Consider the following 25,515-nt stretch of genomic DNA (forward strand, 5'->3'; position numbering starts at 1 on the left):
ACAGTCGAAGGCAGATTCAAGATTTTAATTTTAAGCATTTAAGAACAAAATTTCTACCACATTCCGTTTGATTTACGGGATCTTTATACTAGGTCTGGGCTAAAGATACTGTGTTTGAATGAACATGTAAATTGTGAACTACATCTGCCCTTGATAAACATAGTAACATTGATAATAATTTTTATGGGGTATGCACAGAGTTCTCAAGAGACCATCATGCACATCCACAGAAGAGTTGAGGCACTTCTCCAAAAAGAACTAGTTGGAAAAACAAAAACAGAATTTACAAAGAAATTACAACTATCCCTACGCATGATAATCACATTTAACTTTCTTCCAGATGACTTCTCCAAAAGCATTTTTCAAAAGAGTGGTCCAGCACTTACAGTAACTGATCAAGTCATGGAACAATTGTTTGGCAATAACAGTTGCCTACTTCCATTAATATGGAGTTCAAAGAGTTTCTTAATTCTAAGAAAGCATACTCTCCTGTCAGATTTTGGATTGTGCGCTACTTCTTCTGCGAACACCTTCACATCATCCTCTCTAGTTAAACTGTATTTGCAACAACAGATATAAAGTTCGTCAAGAAACAATTACATAGACAGTGAAATAAAAACGTAGGAAAAAAAATTCCAACCTAACAAGAATAAGAGGGTATTTGGATTGGCTTATTTTAAATGTTTTTGGCTTTTAAAATCCTTTTTTTTTTTTTTGCAGTGTTTAGGAAAGATAAGAAGTGCTTTTAAGCACCTACTTTAGGCTAAAACTACTTTGAAAAAGCCAATCCAAATATCCCCTGATATCCTAAAATTTTTTCCTTAGCCAATCTATTATAGACTAATCCATCTCTTCATCGTGAGCCGTACAGTACCATTGCCAACACTAAACCGTTTTGAAAGTTAATAGGGCATAAAATAACAAAACAAAAATTAACCACGATGATGGGAATTAGAATTGTGAAAAAGCCAATTGGAGTTGTAGATTACCTCAATGACTTCTGTTGTGGAACCCAAAGTCTTCAAATCTGGAAGAAGCCAAATGAAGTGATCTACAATCTCTTCAGTAGTAGCATGACAATTAATAATTTCTAACTTCAGATTCTTGATACCATTGACTGGCAATATATCATCTATCTGATCAGCAGAGATGATAACCTGACAACCATCAAAAAGCAACTCGGAATGATTGGTAACAAGAAATCGTATAATCGAAAGAACTCGCTACGGTGTCCCATTTTGACAAGATTTAGTTGATGTTGACAACAAGATTATATGACGTTGAAGTTGAAAAAGAGTACTTGGAAGATTGTGACTAGAAATGAACTTCACTAGAAAAAAAAATCCCAGAAGTATCGAGAATGAAAACCATTGTTGCCCTTGAGATGCTCCTAAAACAAGTCGTCCAACATCAAATTCTCTATTCCAAGTTGGAAGTTGAAATAATCGACAAAATTGTAAATAAACATTAATTTGCAGTGTATGTCAAGATGCCAACCAAATCGCAGTTACAAATAACAATAACCAAAAAAACAGCTTATATAAGTCTCGGAAACCAAATAGTTGAAACAAATAAAAAATAGCAAATGAAAAGTAACCTACTATGCCTTGTGCAACCCTATGTTCCTATTACACTTCTCAAATCAAAGCTTTCATTACATTTCATCCAATCAACCTATTTTTCATGTGTTACCAACATAATATAACTTGCAAGAACTTTCTTCGTGTTTGTCTCGATATATCCGCTAGCACGGATTCGAAAGCTTGAGATGTGTACATCAAGAAAAAGTTTTGTCATGCAATAAAGGAACATTAAAGATGATAAGCACAGATGTACTCTATGAGCTTTAAATGGTTAGCCTGTTGAAACAAGCAAATCAAATTCAAATGCTTCGTATGAGCAAAAATATTTCTTAATCAAATGTCCAAGCAAGCATTACGGCTTTCGGACCCATTTTTATTTATGAATCCAGGCCTCTTCAGGCCTTTTAACCACACCTTAAAAAAAAAACATTGTTACTTTCTGGTGTTAAATAAAATTGAACAAATTAAGAAAAATTTAAATGCTTTCTAGGAGACGCATGATTTCTCTCTCGGCTTATGTTAGCTTAACCTGCACCCCTCTTCAGGCCTTTTAACCCAAAAAAGAAAAAAGAAAAACCATTATTGCTTTCTGGTGTTAAATAAAATTGAACAGATTAAGAAAAATGCTTTCTTGGTGAGGTATGCTATCTCTCTCGGTGCAAGTTAGCTTAACCTGCCCCACCATGGGTAAGGGAGCTCACGTACCTTCTCAGGAGGCAATAGTGTCGAAGAAAACACTAGCACGAAAGGGGAACAACATTCAGCGATCTCAGAAATCTACTCCAGGAGGGGTTAAGATAAACCGAACCAAAATAGCCCACAATCAACTGAATCAATCGTAAAATCCAAAGGTTTACTAGAGAGGAAGAATAATAGTGCTACACTTAGAGGCGAAGCAATAGAAACAAGAGAGTAATCTTGGAGTTGAGAAGCCAGTGGAAACAGGGTCACCCAAAATCAATGAAACAGTGCCTTATAGCAAGGAATCAGCGAGGAATTAGCAGATCGAAGCAGTAGTTGTCTGGGATAAGGTTATGCAGACCTCTACCAGTACAGTCCCAGTGGGATTAGCAGGCAACAGCAAAAAAAACATGGACAGATGAGGTGGAAGAGGAAGCAAACTCACAAACAAAGAAGAAATCGATTTGGGACGACTTCCGACATAGCAAAACTCTCAAATGTGGGATACAAATTGGGGTATGTAGCCCCTTCTAAACAGGGTGAGAATCAATTTGTTGAAATTGAATTGGATCACATTAAAATAGATATTGAATTTTGCGGGAATGCTGTAGTATTCTATGTGTTGGGGGCACATTCCCTTTTTCAGGTGATACAAGGGTACAGTCGTAGGGGAAATTGTTGGGTTCATAGTAAATGAGAGGTGTGAATGAAAAATGGAGAAAAATCAAGTGGAAGAGAAAAATTAAGATCACACTAATATGGAAAGTGTACTCAAAAATAGGAAAACTTATCAAATTCTCCCCACATTGGAGGGAGAAAGAAGCTTTAAAGTGTTATATTGTGAAACACACTCCCACATGGATAAGTGAGGCCAGGAATAAGAGATGCCTCACGTCGACGCTCGGCTCAGCGTAGGATTTGGATTTGATCGATCGATGAGATCTATTTTTTTGGACAAATTTTATTTGATGATTCGTGCAGCAGCAGATGTAATGCTTCAGAAATTTCGAACTGATGCTTCTGTAATCCGAACAAAACTAATGCTTCAAAATAGCTACACTGTTTCGAACTGATGTATTGTTTCAGAAGGATGCAACCATTGCCTCTTTTCAGAAAAGGCATGTTATGGTTAGAAAAACTTACTTTCTTCCACAGGTTTTGATACAAAATTTCAGAATAGAAAAATACTCTTCTTCTCTTCAAAAATTCTGTGTGATCATTCAAACTGTTAAGTGCGTTCGACGAGTCCAAATATTTGAGGTACCGTTATATTTGGATTGAAGGTCATTTTATCTTGGGAGAAAAAATTCTATAACCTCGGGTACAGTGAGGGGAATTGTTTCCTTAAGGAAACTCCGTGAATTCGGATGACTTGGCCTTATTCATTTTTGTTTCATCTATTTTCTGGAAAAAAGAAAAATACACCTCTTGAAAAGGTCATTTTGATCTTGTATTGAGGGTATTTGATATACTTTATTGTGTTCTTGTTTATACTTGAACTCTAGTTGAAGTTGTTGTTCTACATATACAGATTCTGCATATCCGTAGAAGGATTAACAATCTTAAGAAAACAATCTTCAGAATCTGTATAGCTTGTTTTTGGAGATTAAAGTTTTAACTTTCTACTCTGCCTAAACTTAACTAGTGATTTGAAGTCATAAAAACCTCATCACAAGTTAAAGAACATTCGGTTGACAATTGGAAGTCATAAAAACTTCATTGTCAAATAGAAACAAGAAGAAAAGTTTAAAGTTGCTTAACTTTATAAGTAGTATTCTGAAAATACTAAGTATTTTTGTCTTGTGGTGACAAGAAAAATGACAAGCGATAGTCAAATGCAAGATGCGGCAACGTCTGTGGGGGCAACTAATATTGTCACATCAAGTCGCACAAATGTTCTGCCTACAATGGCACCGGCGAAGAAGCCTGAAAAATTTGCGGGCATTGACTTTAAACGATGGCAACAAAAGATGTTCTTTTACCTCATCACTTTGTGTCTGCAACAGTTCACTAGCGAAGACGCTCTTAAGGTGCCCGAGGGAACCTCGGACAAAGAGCGTTTCGTAATTGTAGAAGCTTGGAAACATTCAGACTTCCTTTGCGGGAATTATATTCTGAGTGATTTCCAAGATGGCCTCTACAATGTCTACAGTGGAACTAAGAAATCGAAGGAATTGTGGAAGGCACTTGAACGAAAATATAAAACAAAGGATGCGGGAATTAAGAAATTTCTTGTTGCACAGTTCCTGGACTTTAAAATGATAGATAGCAAATCAGTTGTCTCTCAAGTGCAGGAGTTGTAAGTCATTATATATGATATCCTAGCAGAAGGTATATCTTTGAAAAATACCTTAGTTGAACAAATTAAAAAAGTTCTTAATACTCACATAAACTGTTTCATAGGTTTGATTGTGAATGATGCATTTCAAGTAACAGCGATAGTTGAGAAGCTACCACCTTTGTGGAAAGACTTCAAAAACTACTTGAAGTATAAACGCAAGGAGATGACTGTCGAAGATCTTATTATCCAACTGCGTATTGAAGAGGATAACAAAAGCTGCCGAGAGAAGGTCAAAAGGAAATTCTACAATAAATGGAGCACATATTGTAGAAGATGACCAAAATAATTCTAAGAAAGGAAAGAAAGATGAACAAGGAAGCAATCAACCCAAGAAGAAATTCAAGGGAAAATGCTTCAATTGTGGCAAGATTGGCGACAAGTCCACAGATTGTCGTGCCCCGAAGAAAGGCAAGAAAAAGGATCAAGCAAATATGATTGAATCCAACAAAGAATGCGATGATTTGTATGCTATGTTCTCAGAATGCAACTTGGTGAGGAATCCTCGCGAATGGTGGCGTCATGTATGTGCCAACAAAGAGTTGTTTTCACTATTTGCTCCGGCTCAAGTAGAAAAAATGATCTACATGGCTAACTCCGATACTGCTAAGGTGGAAGGAACAGGAAAAGTGTACTTGAAAATGACTTCGGGTACGGTCTTAACACTTAACAATGTCTTGTATGTTCTAGAATTACGTAGGAACTTAATTTCTGTTTCACTTCTAGATAAAAACGGATTCAAATGTGTAACCTTTTCTGGAAAAATTATAATTAGCAAAGGAGAAATGTATGTAGGAAAAGGCTATCTCACCGAGGACCTTTATAAGATGAAAGTAATGACTGTTGAAATAAATAAAAGTTCAAATTCTTCTTATTTGCTTGAGTCTTATGATTTATGGCATGAACGTTTAGGCCATGTTAATTATAAAACGTTACAAAAACTGATTAACTTAGAAGTTTTGCCAAACTTTGAGTGCAATAAATCAAAGTGTCAAACGTGTGTAGAATCAAAGTATGCAAAGCATCCTTATAAGTCCGTTGAAAGGAATTCCAATCCTTTAGACTTAGTACACACCGATATTTGTGATATGAAGTCAACACCATCACGTGGTGGGAAAAAGTATTTCATAACTTTTATTGACGATTGCACTAGATATTGTTATGTCTATTTGCTAAATAATAAGGATGAAGCAATAGATGCGTTTAGGCAATATAAAACTGAAGTTGAAACTCAGTTAGATAAAAAGATAAAAATGATAAGAAGTGATAGGGGTGGAGAATATGAATCTCTCTTCGCCGAAATATGTGTAGAGAATGGAATCGTCCATCAAACTACGGCCCCGTATTCACCTCAATCTAACGGAATTGCGGAAAGAAAAAACCGAACTTTGAAGGAAATGATGAATGCCTTACTTATAAGTTCCGATTTACCGCAAAACTTATAGGGGAGGCTATCCTTACAACCAATCGTATACTCAAAAGAGTTCCCCATAGTAAAACACAATCAACTCCTTATGAAAAATGAAAAGGAAGAAAATCCAACTTGAAATATTTCAAAGTGTGGGGGTGTCTAGCAAAGCTCCAAATTCATATGCCTAAAAGGGTCAAGATAGGTCCTAAGACGGTGGACTGTGTGTTCATAGGATATGCTAAAAGTAGTAAAGCATGTCGATTTTTGGTTCATAAATCTGAACATCCGGATATTAATGAAAATATGATAATTGAATCAGACAATGCTGAATTCTTTGAAAACATATACCCGTATAAACTTAGACATGAACAGCCTAGTGGGGGATTTAAACGACCTCGAGATGAACCAAGTGAGAATGTACATAATGAAGAAAATCCAAGACGTAGTACACGTCAAAGAACGTCTACTTCATTTGGATCAGATTTTGTAACATTTTTCTTAGAAAATGAGCCTCAAACATTTAAGGAAGCGATGGCATCTTCTGATTCATCCTTTTGGAAAGAGGCAGTCAATAGTGAGATTGATTCAATCTTAAGCAACCATACATGGAAATTGGTTGATCTTCCTTTCGGAAATAAACCTTTAGGTTCTAAATGGATTTTCAAAAGGAAGATAAAGCGGATGACACTATTGACAAATACAAGGCAAGACTTATAGTAAAGGGTTTCAAACAAAAAGAAAGCCTTGATTACTTTGATACATACTCGTCTGTAACAAGGATAACATCGATTCGAATGTTAATTGACGTAGCGGCGGTATATGATCTTCAAATCCATCAAATGGATGTGAAAACCGCTTTTCTAAATGGAGAATTGAAGGAAGAAATATACATGGAATAGCCTGAGGGTTTTGTGGTTCCAGGAAAGGAAAACAAGGTTTGTAAACTTATCAAGTCATTATATGGACTAAAGCAAGCACTAAAATAATGGCATGCGAAGTTTGACCAAACCATGTTGGCAAACGGATTCAAAATAAATGAATGTGATAAATGTGTTTATATTAAAGACACTCCAAATCACCAAATCATTGTATGTTTATATGTGGATGATATGTTGGTCATCAGTAGAGACATTTCTGACATAAATGCAACAAAACGAATGCTCGAGAGCAAGTTTGATATGAAAGACCTTGGAGTTGCAAATGTAATCTTAGGTATAAGAATCCATCGAACTCCACAAGGATTGGCATTGTCACAGTCTCTTTATATCGAAAAGGTACTTGACAAGTTCAAGTATATGGAATTTGGTATTGCCAAGACTCCATTGGATGCGAGCTTTGGACTTTGAAAGAATGAAGGTGAAAGTGACTCGCAATTGGAGTACGCAAGAGTATTGGAATGTTTAATGTATATAATGAACTATACACGACCAGACATAGCATGCACTATCAGTAAATTGAGTCGGTACACGAGTAATCCCAACAAAACTCCCTGGATGGAAATGAAAAGAGTTTTGGGGTATCTTAAATACACTCAAGATTATGTTTTGCATTATAATAAATATCCTGTGGTACTTGAAGGATATAGTGATGCAAATTGGATCACCGGATTGAACGAAGTAAAATCCACAAGTGGATATGTATTTACTATCGGTGGAGGAGCAGTCTCTTGGAAATCATCCAAACAGACTTGTATTGCTCGCTCTACAATGGAATCTAAATTTATCGCATTGGATAAAGCCAGTGAAGAAGCAGAATGGCTCTGGAATTTCTTAGAAGATATTTCTTATTGGCCCAAGTCAGTGGCACCAGTATGTATACACTGTGATAGCCAAGCGGCAACAGGTAGGGCAGGGAGCATGATGTACAACGGTAAATCTCGTCACATATGACAAAGACATAATACCTAGGGAACTTCTCTCTAGTGGAATTATCATTGTTGACTATGTAAAGTCAAAGGATAATGTGTCGGATCCACTTACAAAAGGCCTATCTAGAGAAGGAGTGGAAGGACATTCAAGGGAATAGGTTTAAGGCCTAGGATAAGTCAGCATAACGGTAACTCTACCTTGCAGACTGGAGATCCCAAGAGCTAGGTTCAAGGAGATCAAACAAAGTTGTGTCAGACAGGTTCAACATTGTCAATTACCCAACCCATTCTCATGATGTAGACAATGTATAGTAATCAAGGATAAGACTTAAAGTGAAAAGTCTTTTAATGATTATCTAAATTTGGCAGATTGACCAAATAGTTTAATCTATAGGATTGAACGTTTAGAAATCACCTATGTGAGGGCGAAGTGGAAGCCGCTTCAAGGAGAATGTTAGTAAAGGCCTATTCTCTAAGCTCTCACAAAATCGGGACGTGTTCATGGCTGAAAAGAACAAAACCGTGAGAACCATAAACGGTAAAAGGCTGGTTGTGTGACGTGTTGTCTAGGTGTACATTAAAGCTCGATGGTTCAAAGATATCAAATCTACCGATTGACTGAGTTCATCCAATACATGTTCGCTACAGAAAATTCAAAGGGAAACCCACTTATCCAGATGCAATCAGTCTTCGCTTGATGATCACATACTTGTCCGTAAAACTTTTACGAAAAATAGTCATTCCCTATTCATGTGGGGGATTGTTGGGTTCATAGTAAATGAGAGGTGTGAATGAAAAATGGAGAAAAACCAAGTGGAAGAGAAAAATTGAGATCACACCAATATGGAAAGTGTACTCAAAAATTGGAAAGTTTACTAAATTCTTCCACATTAGTGGGAGAAAAAAGCTTTAAAGTGTTTATATTGTGAAACACACTTCAACATTGTCGTCGCTCGCTCAGCTCGGCTTCGAATTTGGATTTGGATTTGGCAAATGATCGATCAATGAGATCTATCTTTTTGGACAAATTTTATTTGATGATCCGAATCTACCAAAACACAACAGTATTCTCCATTTATGCATGCATGCAGCAGATGCAATGCTTCAGATTTGAATTGATGCTTCTTGTTTCAGAAGGATGCAATCCTTCAGCAAAAGGACACACTGATTCATGGAGAGAGATGACTGTTCAGGAAAAGATGCAATCTTTGGATGAACAGACATGAATTTACAGAACATGTGTAACCTTTGACATGAACCATTGCCTCTTTTCAGAAGAGGCATGTTATGGCTATAAAAACCTGCTTTCTTCCACAGGTTTTGATACAAAATTTCAGAATAAAAAAATTTCGTGTGATCATTCAAACTGTTGAGTGCGTTCGACGAGTCCAAATATTTGAGGTACCGCTATATTTGGATTGAAGGCCATTTTATCGTGGGAGAAAAAATTCTATAACCTCGGGTACAATGAGGGGAATTGTTTCCTTAAGCAAACTTCGTAAATTCGAACGACTTGGCCTTATTCATTTCTGTTTCATCTATTTTCTGGAAAAAAAAAAATACACCTCTTGGAAAGGTCATTTTAATCTTGTGTTGAGGGTATTTGATATACTTCATCGTGTTCTTGTTTATACTTGAACTCTAGTTGAAGTTGTTGTTCTGCATATACAGATTCTGCGTACCCGTAGAAGGATTAACAGAAATATGGTATAGATGGAATGACTATGAAAAATGGGGTAATAGTGAGGAACTTTGCCACAATCTTTGGCAAGCAAGAGGTGCTACAAGGTGGAATATACCATTTTGACAATAAGCCATTTATTGTCAAGGAATGGACACAGAATTGGAATTTACTAGGGAAGAATTATTCACAGTCCCAATATCGATTAAGTTCCCAGGAGTCCAGGACTAGACTTTAAATATTGGAGTAGGAAAGGGTTGAGGCAAGATTGGAAGTTTGATAAGAAGACCCCTTATGGTGGATCATAACACTGAGGAAAGGAATGGGTTAAGCTTTGCAAGGATACTAGTTGACGTGGAAATGGGTGCACAGCTACCAGACAAGGTGAGATTCAAAAATGAGAAAAGCAAATTGATTACACAAACTGTCCAGTATGATTGGAAGCCCACTTTGTGAAAATTTTGCACCAAGTATGGGCATGCTGAGGATGTGTGTAGACTTAAGAAGAAATGGCCAAAAGATGCTCAAGTGCCACATAGAAGGGAAGAGAAGAAGATACAAGTTCAGCCAACTGAAGGCACAGCAAGGGGTAAGAATTAGCAAACTAAAAGTCAAGTTGATGTGGAGAACCAACTTGCGAAAACCACACAGGTAGTAATGCTGAGTGGCAAACTTTTGTGAGAACAGGAAAAATCAGAATAAAGACACCTCTAGGGCAAGAACAGCAAATAGCTAGTTCAAATTTCTTTCAAGTTTTGCAGAGAAAGGATGTAAACAGAGACCGTGGGGAGAATGTGGGTGGACAACTGGGCATACCATTCCTATTGCAAGGAATGGTTAATATACTTAGCTAAAACGTGAGGGGGCTCAATGGCGGCTGGCACTAATATATTCATAGCTTTTGGAGTGCAGTGTTCATAGTCCCAAAGCATCCTCAAAGAAGTGGACAAGATATGTAGGGCTTACCTTTGAGGAAGTTCTGAAGAGAAGAAGAAAGTAATATTAGTCTCTTGGGATCAGCTTTGCCATCCCAACAGACAATGGGGTCTGACTATCAAATGTAGTAGAGACTAGAATACAGCTTCAATGGGCAACTGTTATGACAAACCAACAGGAGACATTATGTGTTTGTGGTATCTATACAATGAGGACCTCAATATTTGGGATCATACAGTTCCTATAGACTGCAGTCGGTAGGAAACCCAATTCTATTAAAGCTCTCATGCAGGGTTGGTATTCACAGGGCAGGTACATACTCACAAAGGATGGTACGTACTCCACTAACGAGAGATATTTGTCTATTGTAGGACAGAGACCTAAGATGGAAACAACTAAGTTAGTGTGGATATCTATGGCCCTTCCTAAGCATAGGTTTGTGGTTTGGCTAGCGATGCAAGGGAGGTTGTTAACACAGGAAAGACTGATCAGGCTGCATATACAGGGGGATGATACAAGCTATTATCTATGCGATGCTAAAGTCCTAGAGACTAATGCACACTTGTTTGTGGACTGCACATGGATTATATAAGTCAGGCAGAAGATAAATCGATGGTTAGGTTTTGCACTACGGACAGGTAGCATCAAACAAATCCTAGAATGCATCGAGAGGAAGCACGGGAAACAGTTCCAGAAGGAACTCATTTCAGCCATTTATGGAGTTGTTTTATACAACACATGGAGAGCTAGGAATCAGAAGAAGTTCAGAGGCAAAATTCTACATACGGAGGAGGTATGCACAGATAAAGAAGGAAATAGAAGAAGATTATGCTTACGGAGAGCTTCTAAGAAAACATAGAAATGTAGGAAGTTTGTTCAGCATTTGCTTTGAAGTTAGTTTTATTGCCCCGTAGGAGGCCTATCTTCTGTTCTGAAAATACGTGCTCTTTATTTGTATTTGTGTTTTGGTGGTTATGATAATAATTTGCAGTTGTTACCAAAAAATTGAACAAATTCCAACTGCTTTTATTCAGGAAGAGACTTGAGGATATTATAGTAACCAAAAAAAAGAGCCATCAAAGAGTAGATTTTTTCTTATAAGGCAATCCAAAGATAGCATATAAGTAAACGGAAAAGTAAGCTAATGTGCAACCCTTTCTTCATATTACCGTTTCCAACTTTTTTCTGGTAAACTACCCTTGCCAACTTTAAAGGTTTCATAATTTCATCCAACTAACCTATGTTGATGTGTATAAATAATTTCATTTGCAATCACTTTCTAATGTTTGTCAATATATGATCCTCTGACAATGGTTCGAGAGTTGGGTGTGCGCAGCAAGAAAATGCAGTATGGCATGCAATTAAGGCGCATCGTAAGCATACTGAAGGGTACCCCATCCCGCTCCAAAGGAAAAGAAAAAGAAAGAAAAAGGGTTAACTCTTCAATACCACAAATCAAACTCAAATGCTTGGAATGAGCACACGACTCCAAAAGATTTCTTATCCAACTGTACCAATAATCACGAAACTTCAAAGGATCTAAATACAATTCAACAAATTCCAACTCTTGCAAAGCTTCTATGCCCTCAAAAAAAGTGAAGCCGCCCTTATACTCCAATGATTTTAACTTGGGCGAATTTATTCTTACCTCCCTTGTTACAAAACAATCATATAGCACCAAATTAGTCAAATTATGTTGAGAAACATGAAGGTATTCCATCATACTGCAACCATCTATGATGAGTTTCTCAAGCAAAGGGAATCTGTCTATAAAATTTATCCATGTGGTATCTTCATCATTAACATTACACAATGTCAAATTCCGTACTGTTGGCGTGGAACTCAACTTCACATATGCTAATTGCAACCATCTATGACGAGTTTCTCTAGTAGAGGAAACTTGTTCAGAAAATGCATCATTGTTTCTTCGTCATTAGCATCTCGCAGTGTCAACTCTCTTACTGATGTCGTGAAAATAATCTCAACTTCACACAAGTACATGCTGAATGAAATAAATTCAAGGGAATCAAGTTTTGTGGACTCTATAACTATTTTACCATAAACACAAGGAAGTTGCACCCCAAAAAATTCCAAGTTAGGATTTGAAACTACAATAGTACGCAATTTTTCAGTACTCTCGATACAGTAACTGCTCAATTCGAGGACAACTGGCAATGAGATCCTTGAAATCATCATCCTCAATACAAACAGCAAGTAGACAGAGCAACTTAAGTGCAGGTAGCATAAAAGAACAATTCGAAATCTCACAATCAAAGATAGTTAAACCAACTAACGTAGTAGCACAAAATGCAACACCGCGCAAGTAGAAACGATCACGATAAATTGTTTTTAAACTGAGGCATAACATTTTAACCTTATTTTCCAAGGCAAAAGAAATACACTTGTTCACCAACAATTCACCCGAAGATTTTTCAACTGTCATTCGAAGAAAGAGTGAGTCGACTGCACAATCGTATACACAAGGCCTCTCACGGCTGTCCAAGGACTTTATCAAGTAAGTTAACAAAGCATCTCTCTTGGCTTTGCCTCTTTCAGTGTATTGGTACTAATCGGGCCCATAATCCATTTCGTCGAAACAAATTTTAGGATGAGAAGCCCAAATGGTTCGCCATTTTTGGGACAAAATACTAGTTTTGGCTGCATCTTTCCGTGGAAGGCACGAGTGAATTTCACGGATGATTTCGACAGGCAAGTTGGACATTCTGTCTACAGAATTTTTTGGTTGTTTGGGCGGTCGCCTGTTTTGCATGATGCCTTCTTCTTTTCGGCATTTCTAGACAGAGGTGAAACAAATTAGATCAATTTCAAGAGGGAGAAGTTTGTATTTCACATCAGCGAAAACTATTTAGGGTTGGGAAAATGGAAATTTTTCTCCCGCCAAAAGTTTTATTAAAAAATATAAGTGGGTGACTTAATTATTTTTTAATATTTAAGTAAAACAGAAAATAACTATTTTTAAAGTATTTATATGTAATCATCAAGGGTGTGTTGGTATGAAAAATATTTCCTCTCTCAATTTATGCGCCATGTTTTCAATTTTAAGATTCAAACATGTTTGTATTTCACCATAATTTTTCATATATGTTTTTGAATACTTTGAATTGTCAATTATTGTGACTTATAAAATTTTACGATCAAATACACAACCAAACTTATATTGTTTAAATCTCGAAAAGCGAAATGTGCCACATAAATTGTGACAGAGGGAGTAGTAGTTTTTCTACTCTGCTTATTTCCTTGTGTGTTTAGTTAATTGAGAAGAAATTGTTGTTTCAAGAACGTTTAGATATAATTTGAATAAATGCTATTACATCAAACCCAGACCATAAATTCAAACCCCTATCTCGACCCAAGACTTGATCTGACCCTTCATCAACCCAAGACACGACCCTAACTTTGACCTCGACCCCAATTCGAGACATGACCCTTGACCTTGACATCGACCGCAATTTGAGACACAATCCATGACCCTGACATTGATCCCGACTCAAAACTTGATCCTTAAACGAAGGAACTTGACGCCGACTTAGAACTCAATCCAATCCCAACTCCAACTCGGAGTCAAGGTGGAATCCTAAATCGGGGTTAAGTTTTTAATCTCGATTTGAGATCCGAGTTTGGGGTTAGGTCCTAAGTCGCCATTGGGTCTCAGGTCAGGTAGGCAAATCCCTAGTTGGGGCATTTTGATGAGGTTGGAAGGGAGTTTTGAGAAAAGTTTTCTTACTTTGTGCTAGCGGTGTGCAAAAATCGAACTGACCGATAAACCGAATCAATAAAAATGTTATTGGTTTATTGTTGCTGGGTTATTGGGTTAACGATTTTTAATGATTTTATAAAAAATAATTATCGGGTTATTGGTTCGGTTTTTTCTTATTGGGTTATTGGGTAAACTGACGACCCGATAAGAATATATATATTAATATCTCTTTAATTTCTATAAATTAACAAACCTATTATTTCAATTATACAAACTCTTAAATTCTCCTAACAACATTTAGTTCAAACTTGAAGATTCTTGTAAATTAAAACACATCATGTAGGATTTATGGTTATAACTAAGATTCGATTTTTTTTTTCATGTTAGTTACTACTAGTTCTACTTTATGAGTATTTTCTTATCGGTTAAATAAAAAATGAACGATAAGGACTAAAAATTGATAAATCAAAAACCAATAAAAAATATCTTATTGATTTAATTATTGGTTTCGCATATTTAAAACCTATATATTGAACCGATAATATATAAAATCGAATCGAACCGACCGATGCACACCCCTACTTTATGTAGGAAAGTAGTTTCATAAAATTGGAGGAAAATAACGTCATTTAAGAAACATTTTTTCAGAACATTTAAGCTAATTGAACAAGAGAAAATGGAAAATTATTTTTATCCCTATCAAACAAACCCTTAACGATTATTTGGTTAACTTACTAGTTGGGTTATGCATAAATTAGATCGATTCAAATATTCGGATCAATTCGGAGCTGTTTGAATATTCAATTTGGATTATACAGTTTGAATTGATTTACAAATTCAATTTTGAAATACTTTGATTTTTCGAATCGAATTTGGTTGGGTGTATTTACAATCCAAATCAATTCAAAAAATTGAAATTTATGCATATTATATATTATATTATATATAATAATGGTATTTAGTATTTACTCCTCTTGTCTCATTTAGTCGGTCATCTTACTAAAAGTAAATGTCCCATACTAACTGATCACTTACTAAATCTAAATAGAATTAATTATTATTTTTTTCAGTTTACCCCTACAATTAATTGTATACATTAAATATGAACAGTTACAATTTCAATATCCATTCCTATGCCGCCCAATGAATATAACTAATATTGTAAAGCGTAAATAGTAAAATTCATCATTCAATTTATAATTTCTTGACCACCATATAAAATGAAATGTGCCCAACTAAAATGGGACGAAGAAAATATTAATTACTTACAAACCTAAAACATAAAACAACCTATGTATATATAGTAGGTACTTATACCATATTCTTGTCTCTCTACTTCTTTAGAGGTAGTGGTATGAACTGCGTACATTCTACCCTCCCCAGACCTCACTAGGTGGGAATATACTGGGTTTGTTGACTTATACACTTATACCATATCCCAGACCAACATTTTTGGAGTATTTATTTTTTTATTATGCTTGCTTTACAATTGAATGAAAGTAATTTCTTGTTGAATTTTTTAAAATCGAACAATGCAATTCGTAAATACGAATCGAAATAATAAAAAATAATCAAACTGAACCTAGAATAAATTGAGTTAGGATAAGGATTTTAACAAATTGAAATTTGAAATTTCAATTTTATAATAACTAAAATCGCTTCAAATCGATTAGTTCACAGGACTAATTACTAATTATATCCAAATGTTTAGGAAATGATCTACAATAAAGGATCTACAATAAAGGGATTGTTATAAACAAATAACTTCAAAAAAGGTTCTTACCATTTCTTTCTTAAAATGTTAAACTTTTCTTGTGATAATTCATGTCATACCTTGATTAAAGATTCTAATTCCAATTTTACTCTCAATCACTTTCACATTACAACTCAAGTTCTGAGCTTTTTAGTGTTAGTTGCATGTTTATTTATTCACACGTATAACTCTTGCAGTTTTGTGGTGCAGGCTTTAGGAAATTGAAACACAACTCTTACACAAACTAATCGGAGTGTTGTATTCAGTTAGAGTACGTCCAACTCCCACACTGGTTTTGGACAATTCTCCCCTCACGAGCCAGTTTTTGAAGTTGAATTAGTCTCAACTCTAAGTATCATATCTTTAGACATTTGATATGAAGTAAGGTGATACATTGGCCGCCTCAATACCATATTTGAAGTATGGTAGTAGCATATAATTCAGCCATAGTTGGGCATCAGCTCTCAGTATAGTATTTGAAGTATGACAGTAGCATATAATTCTAAGTTCTTTTCAAAAGTGAAATGATTACAGTGTAAGTGTGTAACAATAATGGTTCATTAAAAAGTTACTTTGGGGCGTTTGGCCGTGAAATTCTTTTTTTTTTTTTTTTTGCACGTTTGAAAGACACCAAAAAGCTGCATATATATTGTTCCCAATTTAATCTCCACAGAAGTAAAGTGATAAACTTTTATAGAAAACAACTTGGGAAAATACAGAACTTCATTAAGAAAATACACATATGCCATTCTATTCACATCAACTTTTCCTCCAAATTACATCTCAAAAGCATTATCCAAAGAAGCGTTCCAGTACCATGGCGACTGATCAAACTATGGAACCATTGCTTGGAAATAACAGTTACAACATTTCTCTAAACTTTGCTTATACTTCCAATAATATGGAATTCAAAACATACTTAAATTTTAGAAAGCATACATTCTGATCATCGTGTGTCAATTTCCGATGTTGCCCTAGTTCTGCAGAGAGCACCTTCACATCATCCTCATTGCGGAAACTGCATTTAAAATAATGAACTATGAAGTTTGTCAAGGACAATTACATGGACGAACGAATAACAAAAGATAAAAGTACTTCCAACCCAATAAGACTAACGCTCTGCACTATACTGTCAAATCCATGAATTCTAACTCATATCCTAAAATGTTATCCTAGCCAATCTCGCCCAATCCCATTTAACAGACTCCTTAGTCTGGCCTTAGTGAGTTGTGTTGTGCCATCACCAACACTAGTTGTTTCGAAAGTTTAACGAGCCACAAATGACAAAAAAGACAAAAATTAATCACCAAAAGGAAAGGAATTAAACAGTGCAAAAGTCAATTGGAGATTTAGAGTACCTCAATGACTTTTGTGATGGAACCTAAAGTCAAGGACAAAGTCTTCAGACCGGGAAGAATCCAAACAAAGCCATCTAAAATTTGTTGAGAAGTGGCAGCAAATGAATCAATTCTTATTTCCAGATTCTTGAGATCATTGATTGTTGGAAGTAAGACCTCAGCTAGCTCATCAGGAAAGATGATAGCCTGACGACCATCAACAAAATAGTTCAAACTATATAAAAGTTAGAACAGGAACAGTAAGTTAATATTCAATCTTATGTTCCTGTTACCCTTCTCAACTCAAATGATTCGTCATTTTTCATCCAATTAACCTATTCTTGACGTGTGACCGTTAACTTTATTTGCAAGCACTTTAACATTAGCAAGGATTCAAAAGTCAGGGATCGTGTCCCAAGCATGTCAAGCAAAAAAGGAAGGATTCAAAAGTCGGGGATCGTGACCCAAGTATGTCAAGCAACTAAGGAACATTAAAAACAAATTGAGGATTGAAGTGATGTCAATGAGCTTTAGAGATGGTTTACCTGTTCAGATTGACAAATCAAACTCAAGTGCTTGGCATGAGCAAAACACTCCAAAATATTTCTTAACCAAATGTACCAGCCATCATTGAGCATTTCGGGGTTTAAATAGAATCGAACAAATTCCAGCCCCTTAGAAGCCTCAATTCCAGGAAACAAAGTAAGGCCACCCGTGTACTCCAAGGATTTTAACTTGGGGGCATCTATTCTTACCTCTACTTCATCAACTTGATATATCTCAAAGCTAGACAAATTCCGTTGAGAAAGATAAAGATTTTGCAAATTACTGCAATCACTTATCACGAGTATCTCAAGTAGAGGGAATTCATTTATAAAATGTGTCAGTGTCCTATCTTGATCATTAACACCACGCAATCTCAAATTCCTGACTGTTGTTCTGGAAGTGATCTCTATATCCCACATGAACTTCCTGGAGAAACTAAATTCAAGGGATTCAAGATGTTTTGACTCTATTAGTACTTTACCATTAAAACTAGGATAATACAGTCCAAAAAGTTTCAGGGTAGGATTTGAAACTACCATAGTAGGCAACTTTTTTGAATATAAAGTAATTCTTAATTGTTCGATTCCAGGGCACCCGGCAAGGAGATCCTTGAAATCATTATCCTCAATGAAGACATCAACTAGACAGAGTGAACTTAGAGTCGGAAGTATAAAAGAACAATTTGAAATCTGACAGTATTCGATCCTTAAATCCACCAACGTAGCAGCTATAAACGCAATGTTACACAAGTCAAAACGCTTACCATATCTCGATTTCAAACTAATATGTAACGTCTTAACCTTTTTTTTCAAGGCAAAATCAATCCATTTTTTGACGAGGGATTCAGCAGAAGCATTCTCAACTGTCATTTGAAGAAAGAATGTGTCAACGTGTTCAAAATACTTGTGACGGATGTCCAAGGATTTTTGCAAGTAAGTTAAGAAGGCCTTTCTTTTCTCTTTCTCTCCATCGCAATATTTGGAAAAGTCAACTTCATCTTTATCCCTGAAGACGGAAAATTCAGCTCCAAAATCCTCTTCATTCAAATAAATTTTAGGATGAGAAGCCCAAATGGTTCGCCATCTCTGGGACAAAACACTAGTTCTAACTGCATCTACCCGAGGAAGACACAAGTGAATTCGACGAATAATGTCGATAGGTAAACTGGAAATTCTATCGACACGATCAGTATCTTCTTTGTCTCCTCCTCCTGTGGTCATTGTCATTCCAATTTTTGGAGTTCTGCTCTTTTTTTGGCCTCTTTTTCTTCTTCTTGGCATATTTGGAATTGGAACAATGGCAAATGATTGAACAAGTCTGCAGAGGTGAAAATAGTAGGTAGCTTCAATCCGGACATAGTTGTGCAAAAGCAGACCCAAACATCATAGGTACCCTAGTGAATTTAATTGAGGTGCGTGAACGCTAACCCACACACCTAAGGACATGCACAAAAACGAACCAGGACACCACGATTATCTGCAGCTTCACTCTGCATCTTGACACTACTTCAGTTTTATTTGTTGGAAAAAAGAAGCAGGTGCGTTGAAAAGACTTTATTTCAATTGCATTCAATTAATCCCCGTAGGCTCTACGTTACAATGGCTGTTACGAAAAATTTTATTCCATATCTCACCTACTAACGAAAGTTGTGTGGATTTGTCTTAGTTTTTAGACAATTGACTTATTTGTGGTTGGGCATATCATATCCCTCCTTTTTTCTTCGTGTTTGGTCATGTTTAATATTAAATTCGAAAGGAATAGTAGTTTTTGTTTATTAAAGTGAAAAATGATACTCTTTTGTCCCAATTTATTTGGTACTTTTCGAATTCCGAAATTCAAATAAGTTTATTTTTTATCATTATTTTTTCAAAAAATCTTTCAAATATTTCGAATTGTCTTATGTCTTGTTTAATTACTTTTTATGTAGTTTCCAAATATATAACTTTTATTTTAAAAAATTTAGAAAATTTCATATCCAAATTCACTGTCAAACTTAAATTGTTTCACTCTTGAGAAGCAAATAGTAGTGGCACATAAAATGGTACAGAAGGTTGCCTATGAATACAAGTTAGAGTTGTTTTTAAATTTTTGTGAGTAATTTGAATTAAAAAAATAACTTTTTATTATATTTCAAATTCTTGAAAATTCTGGAATTCCGAAATTTGGCTATTATATGTGTTTGAGCATGAAATGCTCATAAATTAGAGTTTTCCTTCGCTGAGCAATACTGTTGGTCTGGAAATGCCTGGAAACCTGCAGTTTGGTTCAATTGCTACTGGTGGAGGTTATGAAAATCTAATAGGGATGTTAGATAAGCACATGACATATTTGCATTGTAACAAGAATAGGGTGATAATAGCTAAATAAGCATATTTGATTTGTTTTGAAATGACTTTGATAGTTTACACCTTTTTCTACTTGTTGCACACCAAATCAATAAGTAAATATATAACAGTTTCATCTTGAGCTTTTTTTAAGATTCTAGATGAGACAGTTAACAGAATTCAATATGATAACAAAGCAATAGAACTAGTACCATCTATGTTATTGATGGTATCATTGTATCTACTTGAACAATTTCCAGGAAATTGGAGCCACAGAAACTCAAAGTTCTCATTAGAATTCTTGGTGATGACAATTGAGAGTCCTTTAGCTGCTCGGCTGGTTGGTGAATTGTGGAATGCTAAAGTAAAAGCAGAAATGATACATAAGAAAGTAGCGACGAAGCATATCGGTCGGGCCAGAGATTCGAGGATACCTTGGGTGGTACTTGTTGGTGAACACGAAAAGGATACCTTGGGTGGTACTTGTTGGTGAACACGAAATTAGTGGAGTTGTAAAATTGAAGGATGTTGCAGACTTGCAGCTATTGGCTACGAGCTAAGCTTGTGGACGATCTGCGGGGACTATTAGGCATGTAATGTCATTAGTCCAGGTTGAAACAACATTACGTTTTTTGGGGTTAAAATCCACCATGTTGGGAGTAAAATTTCAGAATTATGGTACTCGGATGTCATGAAAAGATATGATCTTGGACCTATTTCAATCCCGAAAGCTAGTTCGCATATAAGCAGACCTTCAATCAATTCCTTAACCAGTGTGCGACTTTCACCCACTTCAACACATATGGTATTCGATAGATACCATATGCCAAATTATTTGGTGAAAAAGGTCTGCGCGGTGAATGTCGATGGATAGAGAGGTGATTTCGCCAAGGTTGTTTTCTGATTTTTAAACCAATCTAGTTTTAATGGGATCATCACACCGAACAAATATTTGGTGTATACTTTTCTATAAGAGGTTCCACGAAGCATCAACTTTTAGACCTGCCTAGCTCATATGGCTTAGCTTGAAAGATATTTATTTTGAGTAATTGCTTTCAGCTGGAGGTTCTCATTGAAATATTGTTTGTGATCTCTTTGAATGGTAAATCCTGAATTAACGTATCTGGATTTATGAAGTTTGATTTATCGAATCGAACCTAAAACTTTGGTATTTCATACTTATTTTCAATTGGGATTATCAAATACCAAAACAGAAAGACTGTTTTAAGGGTTCAAATTTACCTCCCTTTTAATGCGAAGCTTTTTTGTGTTTGAAAACAAGAGCAATTTTAATCCATTTAGTAACAACGAAGACATATTTATTCCATTTTGCAGAATTAGGGGCAATTTTGAACCTTCAAAACATTTTGTAGATTATTATTTGTTTGTTGTTATACTAACAGAGTATGTTGGAATATTTTAATTACACAAACAAAAAGGAAAAAAAGGGAGAGGTTCTACCGAGAATTGAACTCGGGCTATTGGATTCAGAGTCCAATGTCCTAACCGCTAGACCATAGAACCATATGTGATACAAAGGTGTGATAGAATTTAAATAACATATTTTAGAGTGAACACCCCAAAGAATGAATTCGAACCATATTATCGTCCCCCAAGTTCCCAGCAATAACAAAATTAGCCCCAATTGAGTACCAAATCCAATTTTGTAGCAGTTGTCTTATAGTTCTGAATGCTATTCATGTTCTTGATTTTGTCAGTTGTAAATTAAAGAGTGAGGCATGTCTTTGAGTAGTTTAAACACAGAGGTTTTGTTAATGAACCTGTTCTTGAGGTTATGTAAGAAACGGAAAATTTCATCCAACAATTATTAGACATAACACAGTAGTGGTTAAAGGGGTGATAGTCCATTACAAGGAAATCTCAACATGTATTTGAGAATTTCTCCATATTTTGCTCAATGTGGGAATTTATACTGCACTAAACTAATTGATTCGTACATGAAGTGGGGAAACATGGAAAAAGAAAATAAGAATTAAGGATTTGGAGTTTGGATTATATTGATGTGACATTTTGGGGTTATTATATATATTTCGTGCAAGAGTACGGGGTGGAAGTGGAGGATTAATTAGGTGATGCCATGGCTTGAACATATCCAACGTAATTTTATTAGCGGGGTATATATGCAGTTGTACCCCTACCTTTAAGGAGAGGCACAGAACATGAAGCATGGCTTGAGTATTGTCAAAAATAACAAGCTATAAATGCCAGTATGCAAATGTTGTATTCAAATCTTTTATCGTATTATAAAAATCCACTTTCCGGAGATCTTTTTTTACAGGAAGCTTTCTCGTCATACGGCTCGAAAAAAATGATTGATTTGAGGTTGTCTATGTATGAAATTCTATGGACAAACATAAATAGAAGAAAGATCGTTCAATAAATAAAATTGTCAAAAGATTTTTCATTGAAAGTTATACAACTTGAGTTACGAGAGAAAGAATATTTTTTTTGTCAAATTTCAGAATGAAAGAAGAAAAAACTACGTATATCTTTAATTGAACTGATATTTTAAGGACCCTATTGTCATTTCTTAAATAGGATTTCATATAAATACAAAACCTAGAACCAATCATTTTTCTCAAGCCGTACGAAGTGGGAAAAACTTCCTATACGTTTCTAGGTGGTACCATTCATTATCAACGCTAGATTCTGCTATCTTTTATTTGCTCTGAGAAATAAATTAAATATGATCTGTGAGTTGCTAGAAAACGAAAGGTGTAATGCCTAAAAATTTTCTTGATTAGTGAAGTGTTGGAACAGGACTAATCATTTACGGTGGGATATCGAATTCTTTCTGAAAGATTAGTTGATACGCCCAATCTCCAAAATAAAGTGCACAACACGTGTATTACTGTAAATTCATATCATAAAAGTTTTGGACCCTTCAAAATTGTCACTAAATCTTTCAATGATCACTAGAATGTTGTAATATTACAGTGAGTATAACTTCAGTAATATGTACTGCCTACGTTATATATATATATGTGAATCGAAGTATTTTTCACGGTCCTTATGGGTGGTGTATTTATGTCTTGTCATCTTATTATGTGTTTTTTTGCGGATTTGATTAATATTCTTTGTCTTGAGCTGGGGGTCTATCGGAAACAACCTTGCTACTTCTCCGGAGGTAGTGGTATGGATTGCGTACATCTTACCCTCCCCAGACCCCACTATATAGGAATACACTGGGTTTATTGTTGTTGTTGTTGAACTATTTTCACGGTAAGAATATATGTGAGCCAAAGTCATATAGAGGGCGAGAAAAATTTTATGGTGTGTAAGGATTTTCTAGTTGTGTGGGGATATTTTTAAATTTTAATTTTTAAAAGACATATTATGAGTCCCATTTTATTATAGTCTCTTTTTCTTTTCTCACCCCTCCAGCCCCATCTTTTTCGGTTCACCTCTTCATTAACATAGGATATTTTAATTTTTTAAAATTTAAATATACTCATGTTATTTCATTGCACAAATTCAAATAACACAATTACAAGATCAAAGAACAACGAAAAGTAGTAATGGACATTTGATCATGAAATAAGAAAATTACTTTATTTATAAATCTGAACAGGTGTCCATATTGAAAATGCTTAAATGTGTCCATTTCAAAAACAGGTGTTCAAATCATACTTTATGACACGTTTAACATTCTTTTTCATTAATATTAAATGTATTCACTCTCTTTCCTCATTCTCAGCATAAACTAGTAGTATACTTCAATTGCTTTCTCAATTTTGAATGTCCAGCTCTTTTCTCTTCCGTTGAAAAACTCCTATATTTTGATGACCCTAATTTTGGTATAAACTTGTTAATTTAAAATTGTGCGTGAAAAGATTGTGCATATTATTATGTCTATGTTCTTTAATGTCCTTATATTTTTTTTTTGTAATTCAACTGTGATCTACAGTTAATATGAGTAACACTACTAAGAAAATTTCTTTGTTGAAACTATATTTTTTTTGGTTAAAAGGAAATTCATTTATTAGAGATTAAGGTGGGAGAGGGGTTATGCTCCTTACAAACGAAGGATCCAAAATAATATTGTTTGGGACCACATCCCCACTCTGTAGGATACTAGATGAGTTTTAAATTCTACGATGGGCTAACGATCCTTCACGATTAGATTGTACATAATCAGTTACAAAATAGGGCATTTGCCAAAACACTTTCAGGGACACTACACGACTTCTAGCTCCTTCCTTCGCAAACACGTCTGCCACTTCATTCTGCTCCCTAATATCTTGGTTGGTGGAACTGTTTGTGTCTCCTCTATTAGTGACCTGCACTCATTAAGCAGATTATGATAGGAAAGGTGATCATTAGTGAGCATTTGAAGTATGGTACTAGAATAAGTCTCAATGCAAAAATGGTGGAAATTATTGGCCTTAGTGATGGTTAGACCATGCCTTAGAGCTAATAATTCTGGTATGGTAAGGGTAGTGTGTGGAAGATGCATGTAGTATCCTAACAACCAGTTCCCATTATGATTCCTGAAAACTCTCCCTATCCCGCCCATGCCTGGGTTGTCAAGGGCTGAACCATCGATGTGCAGTTTAAGCTGGACATTGGTGGGTGGATTCCACCTAATAGCTATTATGGTGATGTTAGCCTTATGTGTGTGGTTTTGGTTAGCTAACATGTTGAACTCACTGGCTAGGAAAATGGCCAAGTTAATAGAGATATGACTGCTCCTATTATTGAAATTATTGTCATTTCTATTGAGCCAAATGACCCAAAGACAGCGGAGGAGAAGAGTGTCCCAAGTAATCCAACTGTTGATGGATTTACCTTTAAGCTTTTGCCAAGCAGTTTCCCAGTTAGCTACAAGCCTACAACAATAGTAGACCAGATTTGGGTTAATTTAAAATGGGCCTACTGGAATAGCTTATCCCATAAGTAGGTAGCATTACGGCATTGAAAAAAGATGTGGTCAGCAGTTTCATCCTGATCTTGGCATAAGCGATAATGCGGGGGGATGGAAAGACCGATGTGTCTCAGGTAGACGTTGGTAGGGAGCCTATTATGAAGCAACAGCCAGAGAAAAATTTTGATTTTATTAGCAGTGTTTGCTTTCCACACCATTCTGAAATTTCTTTGGTTGTGGTGCATATCCCCCTGGTCTCTTATGAGGTTGTACATGCTGCCAGTAATAGAGCATTGCTGGTGAGGCCCCAAATAAGCTTGTCCTCTTTAGTGGAGTTTTGAGGTAGAAGGGTGGTGGTTATAACCTCTTTTAGTTGCTAGGGAAGTTCAAAAGAAAGAGTTCTGAAGTCCCAGCCACCATTGTTGTGGAGGTTATGGATTGTAGTGTTCATATCA

At 35.6% G+C, this 25,515-nt stretch overlaps 1 protein-coding gene, 1 non-coding gene and 1 pseudogene across 2 annotated transcripts; all 3 read right to left on the minus strand.

Annotated features, from left to right (window-relative positions):
• Positions 1-150: 150 nt before the first annotated feature.
• LOC107877305 lies at positions 151-13,361 on the minus strand (annotated as a pseudogene).
• Positions 13,362-16,644: 3,283 nt separating this feature from the next.
• On the minus strand, positions 16,645-19,504 carry LOC107877306 (F-box/FBD/LRR-repeat protein At5g22700). The gene is made up of 3 exons (XM_016723979.2): positions 17,851-19,504; positions 17,327-17,512; positions 16,645-16,986 (listed from the first exon to the last, which is right to left on the minus strand). Exons 1-3 carry the CDS (start codon positions 19,129-19,131, stop codon positions 16,975-16,977), a joined length of 1,479 nt encoding a protein of 492 aa, XP_016579465.2. The 5' UTR covers positions 19,132-19,504; the 3' UTR covers positions 16,645-16,974.
• Positions 19,505-21,627: 2,123 nt separating this feature from the next.
• Positions 21,628-21,699, minus strand: TRNAQ-CUG. Its single transcript has one exon. It is a non-coding gene; the product is annotated as a tRNA-Gln (tRNA).
• Between the last annotated feature and the right edge of the window lie 3,816 nt (positions 21,700-25,515).

Source organism: Capsicum annuum, chromosome 7 (assembly GCF_002878395.1).
Source record: "Capsicum annuum cultivar UCD-10X-F1 chromosome 7, UCD10Xv1.1, whole genome shotgun sequence".
Classification (NCBI taxonomy): domain Eukaryota; kingdom Viridiplantae; phylum Streptophyta; class Magnoliopsida; order Solanales; family Solanaceae; genus Capsicum; species Capsicum annuum.

Coding starts and splice junctions, on each gene's coding strand:
- LOC107877306 (XM_016723979.2), bottom strand. CDS start 19,131: ATGCCAAGAAGAAGAAAAAGAGGCCAAAAAAAGAGCAGAACTCCAAAA. Junction 17,513..17,850: donor TGATTTGTCAATCTGAACAG/GTAAACCATCTC, acceptor GATGGTCGTCAG/GCTATCATCTTTCCTGATGA.